Raw genomic sequence first — 14,493 nt, 5'->3', positions numbered from 1 at the left:
GTGCTTTTATTTTTTATTTACAATTATTGATATTATTCCTGTAGAGAGAATTTGATTGATTTTGAACTCTATGCCTATGGAATATATTGGATATTGATATTAGTAGTGATGGTTTGGATTATTTTATATTTAAAAGGTGGAAGCCATGGAATTGAAATTTATGGATATTAAGTAAAATTTGATATTGTTATGAAATTGTAGATAAGTTTTTGGGTATATGATATAATATTTATAGTTGATACAATGGTCTGCATCAGAAATTTTTAAGTAAAAATGGAACATTAGAATAAAGATAAATGCTTATTTAGTGGTTGGATGTTGATAAGTAGGTAATAATGGTAGGGAATAAATATAAACAAAATAGACACTGTAAACCATTTTTTTCCTTTACATTTTGTTGTGAATTATAACTCAAGGGCATTATAGGAATTTTGGAAAAAAGTATAGCCTTTTGGGTTTAGAATGTTACTTAAATAGTGAAAATAGGGGAGGTAAGTGTAATTTTTAAAAATTGAGGGAAGTGTCTGCAATTGTTAAAAACCTCAGGGAAGGTTTGTGAAATTAACCCAACTCAAATCTCAAAAACTTTCCAGATTTCACAAATTTTTACTAAGCCGCGCAAACCGAATTAGTATTTCATTTTGAAAAAAAAACACTCTCAAATGGCGGCATTCTCCTTTTCTACAAATCCTCCCTCTCCTCCTCATCTCCTGAACCGCATCTCCATCCCTCTCCTAATCTCCTCTCTCCCTCAACCTCTAAGCACACATCAGAGGATTAGGAAACCGGGGAGAGAGTAGTAATGGCGGACAAGGAGAATTGCGTGAGGGTCACTCGCTTGGCCAAGAAAAGGGCTGCTGAGGCAATGGCTCTTGCCTCTTCCCAGCAGCAGAGGCCCAAAAAGAATAGGGTTGTTTTGGGAGAGCTTAAGAATTTGTCTGGTGATGTTTGTTCAGATGAATCTCAGCATCAGAAGCAGCACAAATGCAGGCCTAAAAGAAAGGTGAAGGAGCAGGCTTTGGAGGAGAAGAAAGAGAAGTTTGTGGTTGTGGTTGTGGAGGAGGATGGTGCTATTGATATTGATGTCAAATCGGATGATCCCCAAATGTGTAGGGATTATGTTTCTGACATTTATCAATATCTTCATAAGATGGAGGTAGGGTACTTTACCATTCAAGTTGAGTTTTTGTGTTGATTATTCACGGGTTGGGCTTATCTGTGCAAATAAAGAATTGGGATTTTGTTATCTTGAATTGTTATTTTCACTTGTAAATTTTGTTAAGTACTTGTGGCTTTTATGGGTTTGTCTTGGTTATGTCAAATTTTCTTAACCGTTACATGCATTTCATATGGCTGTCCAGATTGGGGTGATGAATAATGGGTTCATTCGCAACTTTCTTTTCCCTTGGGTTGGGTTTGATTTTTTCTGAAGTCCCTGAAATATCAGGGTGTTTTGAAGATGATGGTTAAATTGCAAAAAGGTTGGCCTCTAAGAAATTATTTATGAAAAATGGGTTCTTTTTGTATAGAAAGGATTGGTGCATTTTCGTGTTAAATCTTTTGCTATCTAAATGGGGTTTAGGAGGTGTTTATGATTTGATCTGATGATATTTGGGTTATAATTTAGATGGAGGTGAACAGAAGACCATTGCCGGATTACCTTGACAAGGTTCAGAAGGATGTAACAGCAAATATGAGAGGAATTTTGGTGGATTGGTTGGTTGAGGTGGCTGAGGAATACAAGCTTCTTTCAGATACGCTGTACTTAACTGTTTCCTATATAGATAGATTCTTATCGAAGAATGCTATCAGCAGGCAAAGGCTGCAACTTTTGGGCGTTTCTTCCATGCTTATTGCCTCGTAAGCCTTGAATCTGGCAGTGGATCTACTTTCTGAGCAATGTTTGTATTCTATTGTTTTTTCTTTTTTTTTTTTGGCTTATGGATTCGTGCTTATTGTTTCGAGTAGGAAGTATGAAGAGATAAGTCCTCCTCATGTGGAAGATTTCTGTTACATTACTGATAATACCTACACTAAGCAAGAGGTGGTGAAGATGGAATTTGACGTGCTCAAATTCCTCAAGTATGAAATGGGCAATCCGACAATCAAGACATTCCTTAGGTATTTTAATGCTACTTTGCTTCTATGTCTCTATGCTCATGAAACTAAGATTTGCATTCACGTAGCTAACCTTATTGTTCCTTTCCTTGTGGGATGCAGAAGATTCACCAGAGTAGCTAAGGAAGATTACAATGTATGTATGCAAATCTTTTTTAAAACCTTTCTTCTGTTTCCTTCCATGGGGTTTTTTAAATATTGATGCTCATTTGTTCTTCTTTTGATTTTGTAGAATCCAAATTTGCAGTTGGAGTTCTTAGGCTACTACTTAGCTGAGTTAAGTTTGCTGGACTATGGCTGTGTAAAATACCTACCATCTTTGGTTGCTGCTGCAGTCGTATTTCTCTCAAGGTTTACACTTCAGCCAGAGTTGCATCCTTGGGTAAGGACGTGTTTTTGAGTAGTCTCTTGACATGTTTAGCCGTCTTCAATCTTTCTAGCATAACATACACAATATGTTTGGTGACTGATTAAACTCGCACATTACAGAATGCTGCACTACAGCAATATTCAGGATATAAACCAGCAGAACTAAAGGAATGTGTCCAGCTCATACATGACCTGCAACTAGGTAGAAGGGGAAGCACTTTGGTGGCAGTGAGGGAGAAATACAATCAACATAAGGTACACTTATTTCAGTTGGTACTAGTACGTATAAGCAAAAGTTTCTCAATCATAGAGATGACTCTTACACAATACTACATGACTTCATGTTACAGTTCAAATGTGTGTCAACATTATCTCCTCCCCCGGAAATACCAGACACATTCTTTGAAGATGTAAAAGATTAACAATATGCAACTCTTGCCTGGAAGCTCTAAAGAAGGACTCATCAGATAGTGTGGATAAGCTTTGATATGATAGCTAGTTAATATCATCAGGTTGGAAGATTATTCATTCAAGTTGACTTCCTGATGCTACTTGGTGGAATCCTCGAAGTTATGCGATATGATAGGCTTCTTCTCTCATGTTGGTGGTCTGTAATGTTTGAAAATGTGCTCTAAGTAGAGAGCATAATAATAGGTAGTTGTAACATTTACCTTGTCAAGGTTCCATGACCTGATTGGAACGTTTTTGAATGCTGCTTGATACTACAATGGATTTGGTTGGTGTATTGGCCATGCTATTGATTTCCCATATATATATATATATTACCTAGATGGCTGGATGTTCGTATGGTAAGATCTAGATTCAAATAGAGCAATTGGATTATGTAAAGTCCTTGAAAAGATCCTAATCATTAGCATCTTTATATACATAGTACATACTACTGTGTTAGGTTATTCATCGATGGATCAATACATGAAACGCGTAATACTACTACTGATTGCTTACGTGCGTTTTGTGCCATTCAAAACAAACATGATAAATTGCTCGTCTTGTGCATCATTCCTAAGAAATTTCCAGTAAGGAATCTTACGTTACCTCAAGAACCTTAACAGCTAGCTTGTGGGAGAGGGACTTAAACTAGAACCATTTCTCTTTCCTTTTCTCCCAAAAGTTAAATACTGTAGTTCTTTTTAACTGCATTTTCTCTTCCTCTGGGCATAGAGGAAATAAGCAGAAGGATTGTAAATCGTGCGGTAGATAACCAGAAGAAAATATTTATTTAAACTTTGATGCGATTGATCAGGACTAAGAGGTTATGCCAATCATGATACAGCTTATGCCTGCAAATAAGAGGTTATGCCAACCATAAGGATCGTCTAGTGGTCTCTCTGCTTGTGTGCTGGTAGTGACTAGTGAGGCCACTGCCATTATATTTCCCTTCCAGAAAAAAAAGATGGAGTAATACGCTATTGTAACTCAAAATTATTTTACCTTTCACTGCAGAAGGTAAACTGCGCACTTTGCAGTCCTTGCCAGTAAAATTGAAAACCGCTGGAGTCAAATCAAATACTACTAGGAGAATTAAGGTTTATATAAATATGTGCTTCTTTGTTTCTACATATAAAAGCTAAATGATGCAGACTACATTTTTACGAAACCACCATCAAGTTTGGCACCTTACTCCTATCTGGATTGAGTTAGCAAAAGATGGCAAAATGACCTCAAAGATGGACGGCATTTGAAGGTTCTTCACGTCTACATCCGAAAATCAATAACACAGACTACATTGTTTGCAAAACAAGCAGCAAGTTTGTTGCCTTCCTTGTTCCAACAAACTTCAAAAATCCCACCATTACCATTGTATCTTCTCACAATCTTGCCTTCCTTCACAGACCATATGTGCACACATTTATCCAGTGATCCACTGGCCAGATACTCGCCATTGGGGCTAAATGCAACAGAATATACAGGGTCCCTGGTGGAATTTAAACCAGAATCAAATTAAATCCTTTAAACTGTTTCAAGAACCCCTAAGATATTACACGGTCGAGAGAACTATTTCATGCATGCAAACAATTCCAGTCTCACATTAGTGCACTAAAGCAAATATTGATTTTCAGTGTCTCACATGCATTACTTCATGTAGAGGAAATTCACCACGCACCCTACATCAAGCAGCAAGTAATATTCTATAGGGGAAACAATCGATATTTCCATTTATTTTCTACATGAAAATTTCCTTTTTAAATTTTAAGTGCCTCTACAGAAATATCAGTTCTCTTGCAATCAGGCCATTGGACACAAAAATAAGAATTGGAAAAATGAAGCCAAGAAAAGTATGTACCTATGTCCGTTCAAGGTGTGGAGAAACCGCCCTACTTCCGCATCCCACAGCTTTACCGTTGAATCAAAGGACGCACTATATATGAGGAAAAACAAAATAAGAGACTGATACGGAGAGCAAAAACAAAAATAAAACTCCAAGCAAGTCAAATGTGCAATGAAAAACAATTAATAGCAGATAGGAAAAACAGGTGAAAAAAGCAGAAGGAACCAAACCTTTTTTTTTTTTTTTTTTTTTTTTTTGTAAAAGGAGAACATGAATAAACAAACATGAAAAACATAAGTTCTCGAATAAGTCGAGTTAAACTCAAATGTCCAGGATATATAACATGATAGTTACTTTGGCCACAACATCAAGGTTGCCAATCCCAGATGGCATATACAACATATCATTATCATGTACTAATTATACTACTCTAGTCTAACCTGGCCAGCAATAATTGTTTGTTAGGATTGTTTGTCCCCGGGCCTGTAGGACTCCATCTGACAGTGTAGATCTCCTACAAAGATATTAATTGTTCATTAGCAGTTATGCAGGAATCAATCACACATGAAAGTGGGTATTTTATTACTGGGTAAGGAAAGTAGAAGCTCTATGCATACCCTGGCATGGTCCCTAAAATCATGCAAGCATGTATCCTGTTTCATGCTCCAAATCTGCATCATCAACATGATTGGTAAAAGAGTTGTATCATTACTAAACAGTACATTGGACATCTAACTCGCAAACCCTGCCGTTCTACTAAAACTGAGTCCTCATTGGGCCACAAATTTATCTATCATAAACAATCATCATAAGAATGAGTCAAGATTACAAACTTCTAGCCTAATTAGCTCAAGATCAAATTTGTCAATTCCACACTTCTCAGGTTGAGAGAAGAAAATAAATTTTCAGCAGGACCAAAATAAGAACAAGCTGAGCAATCTACCTTTGCTGTGGCATCATCAGAGCATGAAGCCAGCAGTGAACCTGAGGGGTCCCACTTGATTGCATTGACTTCAGCCTGAAACACTCAGCAGCAAGGCAACATTAAATACCTACGTTAACCATGCAGATTTATAAAAATTTAAAGCAATGTCTGAAACCAACTTGATGCCCAGAGAAAGTTCTGATAGGTCGGTTCTCGCCAACTTTACAGACATATATCATGGTATCAGTGGAGCATGTCGCAAACTGAACATTGTTTCGCCAATCAACATCAAGTGTGGGTGCTGAAAACAGCCATTTTGAGAAATTAACATGTTGTCATAACAAAATCAATAGTTCAATGCAGTTGGCAGAATTCATTATATAAACTATTGAACTGAAGTAAGCACCTGAATGGAATTCAAATTGTTGTTTCCACTCGCTGGTCTTAACATCCCAGACGATTGCAGTTTTGTCCACGCTACCACTAAGAATATAATCACCTTTCTTGTTCCACTTCAAAGAGAAGATTGGCCCTTTATGTTTGTTTAAAGTACTAACCAATTCTCCTGCATGATGAACAATTCAGTTAATGATTCATGAATCATAACAATAATGACACCAAAAAACATATCTATGAAGCAGATGTGATGCACGAATAAATACCAAAATGGACATACCACTAGTGGATTTCAAAACAAAAAAAGAAAATAATAATTAGGATACAAAATTTGGGTACATGTTGAATGTTAGCCACATGTATATGGAAATAAAAAACAAGAACATATTAATTTACACCTAGTGCTGAATTACAAACGAAGGCATAAGGTTTTGAGAGACTACTAACTAGTTCAGAAATAAAAGATCAAGTTATGACCAAAAATAGAATATAAATTTTTTGTGTTCAGCCTTCCAAGTCATAATGCAAGAAAGTTTTATGAGGAAGTAAAATTACACGACTCAAACTGTGGTTCAAAATTTTAGACAGTCTTTTGAGACTGTCTGCAAGGTTTCTTTACATTTATGGCAAACTATTTTAGAATGGTAAGCATGGCTAATACCTCCATTTCGAGTTCAAATTAAAAAAGATCATAAATTCTCGCCTTTGTAGATTTCCAAACGTATCTATATTTTCAAAAGATGCCACAACCTATTACCAATATGCAATAGTGAAAGATGTCCATCCCATGGATGTTGCACCAGCAACTACAATATCATTTTATAAAACTAGGAACTCTCTATAAGAAGACACGGCTTTGGCTTCAGCTCATGTACTTTGCCAGAAAAGCAATCTATGTGGAGTTCAATTCACCACAAAGGAAACGAAAGGAAAGGACAGCAATCTAGCATTTAGTTTGTAGTTACCCAATAGATTTGTAGATAGATATTTTATTTAGGTATCCAGAGTATAAAGAATTCAATACCATGCAGTGTCAGTGGGCAGTAAATGAGGTACATATGTTACTAAGTCAAGAACTGAGTCCAGCAACATAAGGTCAGCTAAACTAAAGAGTTAATCAATATTGGTGCCAAAAAGGAAAAAGAAGACAATATGCAATCAAAGAACTTTAAGAAACTATGAACATACAATATGCTGATCCAAACCAAAACCCCGACTTGTTCTCTATCTCTATATTTCCAATCGTTAACCAACAACTCAACCTCCACATTTTGTTGGGCCAAAAGCTCTTCACAAAAGCTCAAGATTAAAAGGATTATAACATTGTAAGGTTTAAATCAACTATCATAAGATGAGTCAAATTAACATATCATTCAACAGAGAGTAAAAGCATGTAGGAGTGAAAATAGTGGGCACTCTAACAATTGGTAGCTTGGTAGGGATTGGTTCCCGTGAACTTAGTCAATGCAAATTAAAAGATCAATGCACTTTATTCAGATGCCCAGAGAACCTTTCAGAAATCCAATGTCCTGAACGACTTGAACAAAATGTGGAACAAATAGGACAGAGGAGAATTGATTTGGCAGCAATCATCCAAAGCTAATAGTAGTCATTTAAATACCGTAATCAAGTTTTTCAATGATTGGTATTCAAAGTGCTACTGAGATATTTTATTGAGCAATAAAGTAGATTGGAGAACATCAAAAGCACAAGTTGAGGTCCTTACTGGGATATCAGAGCAACTACACCAATGAATAATGACCGATCTAGTACGACACACATAGGATGGACCCATGTACTCTTGATGTTATTTTAAAATAGAATAACCAATTCATGTACTGAAAGTTCAGCTTGGACTCCTTTTCTCTCGATATTATGTTAAAATAAAAGAAGCAATTCATGTAAATCACATTTTACTGAAGTTTCAACTAAAAGTTACCATTCTTTCCAACTCAATAGCCTAGAGATCTTTGACCCATTGCTTTTGAACCATTACATTGTAATAGACAACTTACCATTTCTATTCCATATTCTTGCTTGGCCGTCATAAGAACCTGTAGCGAGTAGCATCCCCTCACCCTACACACATCACATTTAGCAAGAAAAGAGAAATTAGTAATCTCCTAAGACCGAATTTAAAACAAAAACACAATTCTTGAACACTAGAATATGGATGAAAACTAACAGCGAAAGAGAATTCCAAGATACATTAAAATAAACTCACATTCCAATCCAATGTTGTGACATCCTTGCTTTTCTCATTTGTTCTACCTTTGAAATGTTTCAACACCAAGACATTTGGAGCCCCATTTTCTACGCTACAGCTGCTTTGTCCCTCTCCTATAGACCAGATACGTGCAGTAGAGTCCCCAGACCTAAAAAAATTAAAATCAATGGAGACACAGTTAAACATGAAAGAAATTATTCTTGGGAAGCATACAACTTTCCTATTGCCTTCATCTCCTTCTATCTCTCCATATATAGAAATGATATCAGTGACAATTCCCTCACGAATTACAAATATACTTCAATATAAAGCTCTTCCTAAGTGAGAGTACTGAGATGAGAAAAGTAAACTGCAATTTGAATCCTAGGGAATTCTACAGTACTAAAATGATTGCAGTCCTATGATTAGCTCAGATAGTAAGGCATGCATCATTCTGGCCACATGCACTTGAATCCACAAAAGATTTCTCGCTTATTGTTTGATTGGAACAAACCGGCGGGCACATTGAAAGATAACAAAATATCTTGAGTTTAGGTTTTCTTATGTGACCAAAATATCTTAAGAGTTTAGGTTTTCTTATGTGACCAACGAATTACTCAAAACAATAAATTGCAACTTAAGAACTGATAAGATAATAATAAATGAGCTTTTATCCATATAAATCAAAACCAAAAAGATCGAAACAACAAAAATACACATATGGTCTGATCGGAACAAACTAGTGGCAAAATCCAAAGATGACAAAAAATCTAAGTTTAGGTATCCTCATATGACCTCCAAAATTACTCATACAAATAAATTGCAATCAACTGACACAAAAGATAAAAGAATGATAAAAGAGATTTTATGCACACATATACACCAAAAACATGGAAATCACGATGCCAATATTAAGGGAGAGATACATTACCCAGATGCAAGAAGTGAACCTGCTGGACTCCAAGCACAAGCAAAAACCTGTCAACAAAAGGTTAAGAAATACATAATTTGAAAGTTCTTAAAAATGAGAAATCCATATATAATTGGACTAAGAAAGTCAAACCGTAATATTCATAAGACAATCCGTCGAACCTCAGAAGCATGACCCTCCAAAACCGTCACATCAGAATTCGAGATTTCACAAGGCAAGGATGTCGAACTTGCGCAAATCTCCATTGGTTCCTGTTCTGTTTTGCAAGGTAAGAAGTACAAGATCTTTTTATAATAGATTTAACGATATATCAAATGGATAAAGACATCACTTAAATCAAGATAAGGATAAGGAACCGTTTAGTCTTTATCCTTCGATACATTCTAAGCTTATCTACTCTACTTGTATGAAGTATATTGACATCTGATCATACTACGTGTCAAGTATATTTTAAGTTCACCTACTCTATTTGTATGAAGTATATTGACGTATGTCACTCCTACGTGTCATTTGTCAAGCACATTACAAATTGGAGAAAAGAACAAAACCATGCACAACCATTTTTGAAAAGAACAAAATAATGCAGATTACCTCCATTAATTCCATCTTCGTCATGCCTAGGACCAGACGAATCCACAACCATTTTTGTGTCAATAGTATCCACAACCATTTCCATTTTTGTACCAGTAGTATCCACAACCATTTTTGTATCAGTGAGATCTTCGTGTACCTTCTCTTTTTCTTTTCCCTTTTCTCTTTCTCTATCCTTATCTATCTTCTCTCTCTCTTGTTCTTTCTCCTTTTGTTGTTTTTCCTTCTCTCTTTCTTTTGATGGTTCATGTTCATGTTCCTGTCCATTTTCCAGATCATCTTTTTCCTTTTCATTAGGTTTATCTCTCTGAAGATTTTCTTTCTTCTCTTTTATGATCTTCTGTAGTTCATGTACATCCTTTGTAATAAGATCCAAAGGTTGTAGAAACTGGAAATCTTCATCCACTTCTGCATTGTCCTGAAAATCTTTATAATTGCCAATCAGTTGAAATTTTTGACATACACGGCAAAGAACTGAATCTATGTATCAGTATGCTTACATTGCTCAAGTTTGCTTCTAATTCAAGATACTGAATTCCCTTTTGTACAAATGTGACAAGGGCACCAGGAGGAACTAAGTTGCCTTCTATCGTACTCTTGCTGATTCCCGCTTCATATCCAAAAGCAAAAGCTGAATGTGTGAAACCTGAAACAGTAATACAAGCACTAATGACTAATGAATACATGGAATAATGCATTTCCTAGTCAATACAAATCAGCCAGCCAGTATTCCTATAGGATTCAAAACTGTTCACATATTTGTTTCCAACTTTTTGTCCTTGTGATAAAAAATTCTATTCCTGTAACGGGAGGCAAAATAGGCAAACTACTCAGTCCTCAACTTTATCACGTGCAATCACACAAGAAATGTGAGTTTCTAGTCGTAAACATCATTCACTACATAAATATTGCATACAAATCGGTTACATTAAACCAACTTAGACAACTTAGTTGCATAATGCATATGAGAATAAAGATGAGTGTTCTAAAATCAACCAATGCTTATGTTTCAAGGGAACAGAAGTACTTCTTGCTATTAAATGATGTTGAGGACAAACAGACCAGTTAAAATTAACAAGATTTTTGCTTCATAATCCTTGAAAGAGGATAACAAAAATTCAAAGGTGGATACATGAGTTAGCACTCTAGTTATAGAACCAATGATTACTGATGCTTAAAAGAAATGATACAGAGATAGTATTATGTATCAAAGGATATCCTGTGTTAACTTATAACCAGGGAGCAAAAGATCCCAACTTTCGAAAAGAAATGGTGGAGCTACATGCTCTTAACAGCTTTTGGAGGGGCCAAACTTCTCAAGGTTGGATTTTTTTTTTTTACTGCATAAATGGGAGACTAAAAGAAATGTCATGTAAGCCCATCAGATAAAGTTCAGCGTTTTTTGAAGTTTCTTTACACCCTTAAAAAAAAACATAAAGTTTCTTTACAGTGCACAAGTTTCGCAGCTACTAGCATTTTACTGGCATATTAGAAAACCATAAAGTGAGTCCTATACCGTTAAATTATTGAAAATCCATCCCTTCCTAAAATGTGGTACAATGTATTTAATACAGTCCTACGGACTAAACCCATAACTAAACTTCAAAAGTGAAGCAATTAATCAACTAGAGCCAATTTCCAATTTTCACCTTCTATACTAAAAAGGGAAAACTTGACAACCAGTTTTCAACACAAATTGGGGAAAAGAAATTTGAACTTTCACCAGTAGCTTCAGTCATTCCAGACCAATTTGACTTTTCAACAAATTCATAAATTCCTCCTACTTCACTAAGTCCGTGCTAGCTATCTTGAACCATCTTCATTACCTCCTCACAACATTACTTTAAAAAATTTTCAAAAAGTCATCAATAAAAAATAAGAATTAACAGTAGTACAAAAAAAATTAAAGCACAACAAATTCATACAAACTTGTCAAAGAACGCAGAAAAAAATTTAGAGGGAGAAAAAAAGGGACCTGATTCGTGAAGGTAGCGAAAAATGAGGTAGTTTAACTCAGCCGAAGTTATAGATATCATCGCTAGCTGAACCCGGCGCTAAAGGAGGCGGTGGTGACAGCGGCGGTTGGGAAGGCTAGGCAGTGGTAGGGAGAAGACGGTGAGGACGCCGGAATGGGGATGTTCTGAGACGGGAAGGGGTGGTTTTGGCTTTCGGTTGTGGAGGCCGAGGACGTTGGGATTTTAAGTGTAACACAGTGGAATGACTAAAATACCCTCAGGCGTTAGTTTGATAAGTACAATTAATTTCCCTTCACTACCAGGTCGGATGGAAAGGGGTCCCACACGAGTGTCTTTTGTGTAGATGAATACGTTTTTCTTAACGAAAAAGTCTGAGTTTCTCAGTCATCGGAAAAAGAATACGTTTTTCTTTCCTTTTTTTTTTTTTTTTTTTTAAAGTATCCGAGGAATTATATTGACGACTAACGACTTCATTATTGGAAATTTTTATTATTCAACAATAATAAGCATTGATATTTTGAGAAAATAAAAGAAAAGAAAAACTAAAAAAAGTTGTACTTATCATATTTCCCAAACATATGGAGTAAATTTTTTTTTTTTGAGGAACCAAACATATAATTATTCATTTTGTTATGTCAGTCAAATTGCTTATTTTAAAAAAAAATTGCTTCTACTAAGGCCTTGTTTGGATTACTTATTTTTGTCTGAAAATATTGTCGTTTTCCGTTATCACATTTTCTATCATTTTTTTCCCTCACATATATCAAATCACTACAATAATTTTTCCATAAAAAATGACAAAAAATACAATCCAAACACAACCTAAATTTGCTCGATAGCATGAAGCCCTCGGCCAACCGCCCCCAACGGCTGTTGGCTATCTTAATGCATTGATGATATAAATATAGCAGAAGAGAGAAATTTGTGTACGTACACCATATTATTAAGAGTATTGAACTGTTGATAGATTCACACAGATGACTTTTGCAGAGAGTCTTCAATAGATTTGCTTTCAGTTTTCCTTTTGTAGGTGCAATACTAGCATAGTACATATTTCTGGTCATTTGCAGAAGTAGCTATAAAAAGCAAATTTGACTAGCTTCGAAAGCAGACAAACAATGCCCAGACGAATATAAAGCACTAGAGCCAACTTCAGCATCCATTTCCACCTAAAATTTGTGTACAAGTGACCCTTGTTTTAGGGACTGAAAGCGCGATGCATGAAAAGCAAAAACTGGAGAAAAGTCCTCGTGAAGCATAAAGAATATATAAAGTAAAGGGAAAAAAAAAGTTCCATCGTCTGTTGTGTCCCTTCCCTTATTTGCAGGATTTATACTCAATAACATGACCAGTTATATTATATAATTGCCTTTTGCATTTTATCCACTTTGTTTCTTCTTCTACACTTGCCAAAGAAAGCCATATCACTTTTCTTCTCCCTTCTCTCCTCTCAAATCCCTCTTCCTCTATCTCCTTACAGTTCATACTAAAATGAAAATTCAGCAATCCTGGCGAATGGGGTTCGTTCAAAAGCTAGTAATCTTGGTTTTTCTGGCTTTCTTGGCTTATGGAGGGAAGAAAACGATGGTTTTTGGCGTGAACAAGAAGTTGACATTAGTAGTGCAAGAGAGGCAGCATAAACTACGAAGGCAGCAGCAACACCAACAAGAAGAAGGGCAAAATGTAAAACATTCCTTCGACTTATTTTCTTCAACCAAGAGGAGAGTCCCTAATGCCTCAGACCCTCTTCATAATCGTTAATCTGTTAGCTTGCTTTGATGATATTTTTGAAGTGGAGTGAGTTAGGCAGTGATGAATGGGAGAGGAAAAAGGACGGACAATTTTGCACCAGTTAACATTTTGATCAGTTCAACTTCAACTCCTCTGCCCTCTGATCACACTAATTTGAGAATTTTGTCTATGGTGGTCAAGCTATGCAAGTAAGGACCATATATATGATCTTTTCAGATCGAGTTGAATTCTGGTTTCATAGATTAATGTGTTTTTCCTGCCAGACTGGCTTCTTATGATATTGTATACCATTAGAAAAATAGAATTCACCTTTTAGCTTGCTTTGTAGTTTGCATGTTAGTAAATTCACTCTCTTCAAAGAAACCTCGAGTTTCGATCGAAATTTGGAATTGGCTCTTTTTCTCTTCTGTTCGGATACACGTTCTTGTCATTTTTCACAATTTCCATTCTCTGCATTATTTATTCCATGTATAGAAATTCACTAAAACTCAGGAAACTCACTTTATCCCACTTTTTTTTAGAAGTTGAAGATGCTTTTATTTATTGCAGTTTTTGTTACTTGGCTGGAGACCTTTCTCCTACCTTTTTAGTTAGTTTTTAGTTTTTTTCATTGGGAAAGGTTTTTTTGGGGGGGGGGGGGGGGGGTAGTGTTGTTTAAAAATTTTATGCTAGTAATCTATCAACTCAGTGCAATATTATATGGATGTTACCTAATGCTTGATGAATTACACAATCCAATAATACATCACTGCTAAATCTAAAGGTAACAACTACTAAACTCTTATTTTGAGGCCCAATCATATCTGCAGGATGCAACAAAATAAGTCCATTATGCCTATGAGCTAGTGCAAAGCGTTACGCAGATTTCTCTTGTTTCTGTTGTCATGGTGTATCCCCTGTTCATTGTTCTTTTCCTTCTGCACTGTATTCCCTACAAGA

At 35.8% G+C, this 14,493-nt stretch overlaps 2 protein-coding genes across 4 annotated transcripts; one reads left to right on the top strand and one right to left on the bottom strand.

Annotated features, from left to right (window-relative positions):
- The first annotated feature begins 663 nt into the window (after window positions 1-663).
- On the top strand, window positions 664-3,286 carry LOC140015032 (putative cyclin-A3-1). Of its 2 annotated transcripts, none has more exons than XM_072066857.1 (7): window positions 664-1,156; window positions 1,628-1,860; window positions 1,969-2,121; window positions 2,224-2,254; window positions 2,351-2,500; window positions 2,608-2,742; window positions 2,838-3,286. In XM_072066857.1, the coding sequence occupies exons 1-7, from the start codon at window positions 803-805 to the stop codon at window positions 2,907-2,909; spliced, it is 1,128 nt and encodes a 375-aa protein (XP_071922958.1). In that variant the 5' UTR covers window positions 664-802; the 3' UTR covers window positions 2,910-3,286. The 2 variants fall into 2 exon arrangements, with proteins under 2 accessions (XP_071922958.1, XP_071922957.1); XM_072066856.1 differs by having other exon boundaries at window positions 2,221-2,254.
- Window positions 3,287-4,005: 719 nt separating this feature from the next.
- Window positions 4,006-12,005, bottom strand: LOC113712854 (WD40 repeat-containing protein HOS15). 2 transcript variants are annotated; one of them, XM_027236455.2, is made up of 14 exons: window positions 11,802-12,003; window positions 10,327-10,472; window positions 9,827-10,244; window positions 9,397-9,491; window positions 9,236-9,282; window positions 8,323-8,473; window positions 8,114-8,177; window positions 6,109-6,267; window positions 5,882-6,003; window positions 5,721-5,795; window positions 5,395-5,448; window positions 5,218-5,291; window positions 4,793-4,867; window positions 4,006-4,423 (listed from the first exon to the last, which is right to left on the bottom strand). In XM_027236455.2, the coding sequence occupies exons 1-14, from the start codon at window positions 11,860-11,862 to the stop codon at window positions 4,204-4,206; spliced, it is 1,761 nt and encodes a 586-aa protein (XP_027092256.2). In that variant the 5' UTR covers window positions 11,863-12,003; the 3' UTR covers window positions 4,006-4,203. The 2 variants fall into 2 exon arrangements, with proteins under 2 accessions (XP_027092256.2, XP_071922956.1); XM_072066855.1 differs by lacking the exon at window positions 5,721-5,795 and having other exon boundaries at window positions 11,802-12,005.
- Between the last annotated feature and the right edge of the window lie 2,488 nt (window positions 12,006-14,493).

This window comes from Coffea arabica, chromosome 10e (assembly GCF_036785885.1).
Source record: "Coffea arabica cultivar ET-39 chromosome 10e, Coffea Arabica ET-39 HiFi, whole genome shotgun sequence".
Taxonomy (NCBI): Eukaryota; Viridiplantae; Streptophyta; class Magnoliopsida; order Gentianales; family Rubiaceae; genus Coffea; species Coffea arabica.
This window is presented reverse-complemented; position numbering and strand designations above follow the sequence as displayed.

Excerpts from the sequence above, each read along its gene's own strand:
- LOC140015032 (XM_072066856.1), top strand. The coding sequence starts at position 803 with ATGGCGGACAAGGAGAATTGCGTGAGGGTCACTCGCTTGGCCAAGAAA. Across the intron at positions 2,122-2,220 it reads ACAATCAAGACATTCCTTAG|AAGATTCACCAGAGTAGCTA; the intron begins GTATTTTAATGC and ends TGTGGGATGCAG. Across the intron at positions 2,501-2,607 it reads AGCCAGAGTTGCATCCTTGG|AATGCTGCACTACAGCAATA; the intron begins GTAAGGACGTGT and ends CGCACATTACAG.
- LOC113712854 (XM_027236455.2), bottom strand. The coding sequence starts at position 11,862 with ATGATATCTATAACTTCGGCTGAGTTAAACTACCTCATTTTTCGCTAC. Across the intron at positions 5,449-5,720 it reads CTGATGATGCCACAGCAAAG|ATTTGGAGCATGAAACAGGA; the intron begins GTAGATTGCTCA and ends TTGATGATGCAG. Across the intron at positions 5,292-5,394 it reads ATTTTAGGGACCATGCCAGG|GAGATCTACACTGTCAGATG; the intron begins GTATGCATAGAG and ends ATATCTTTGTAG.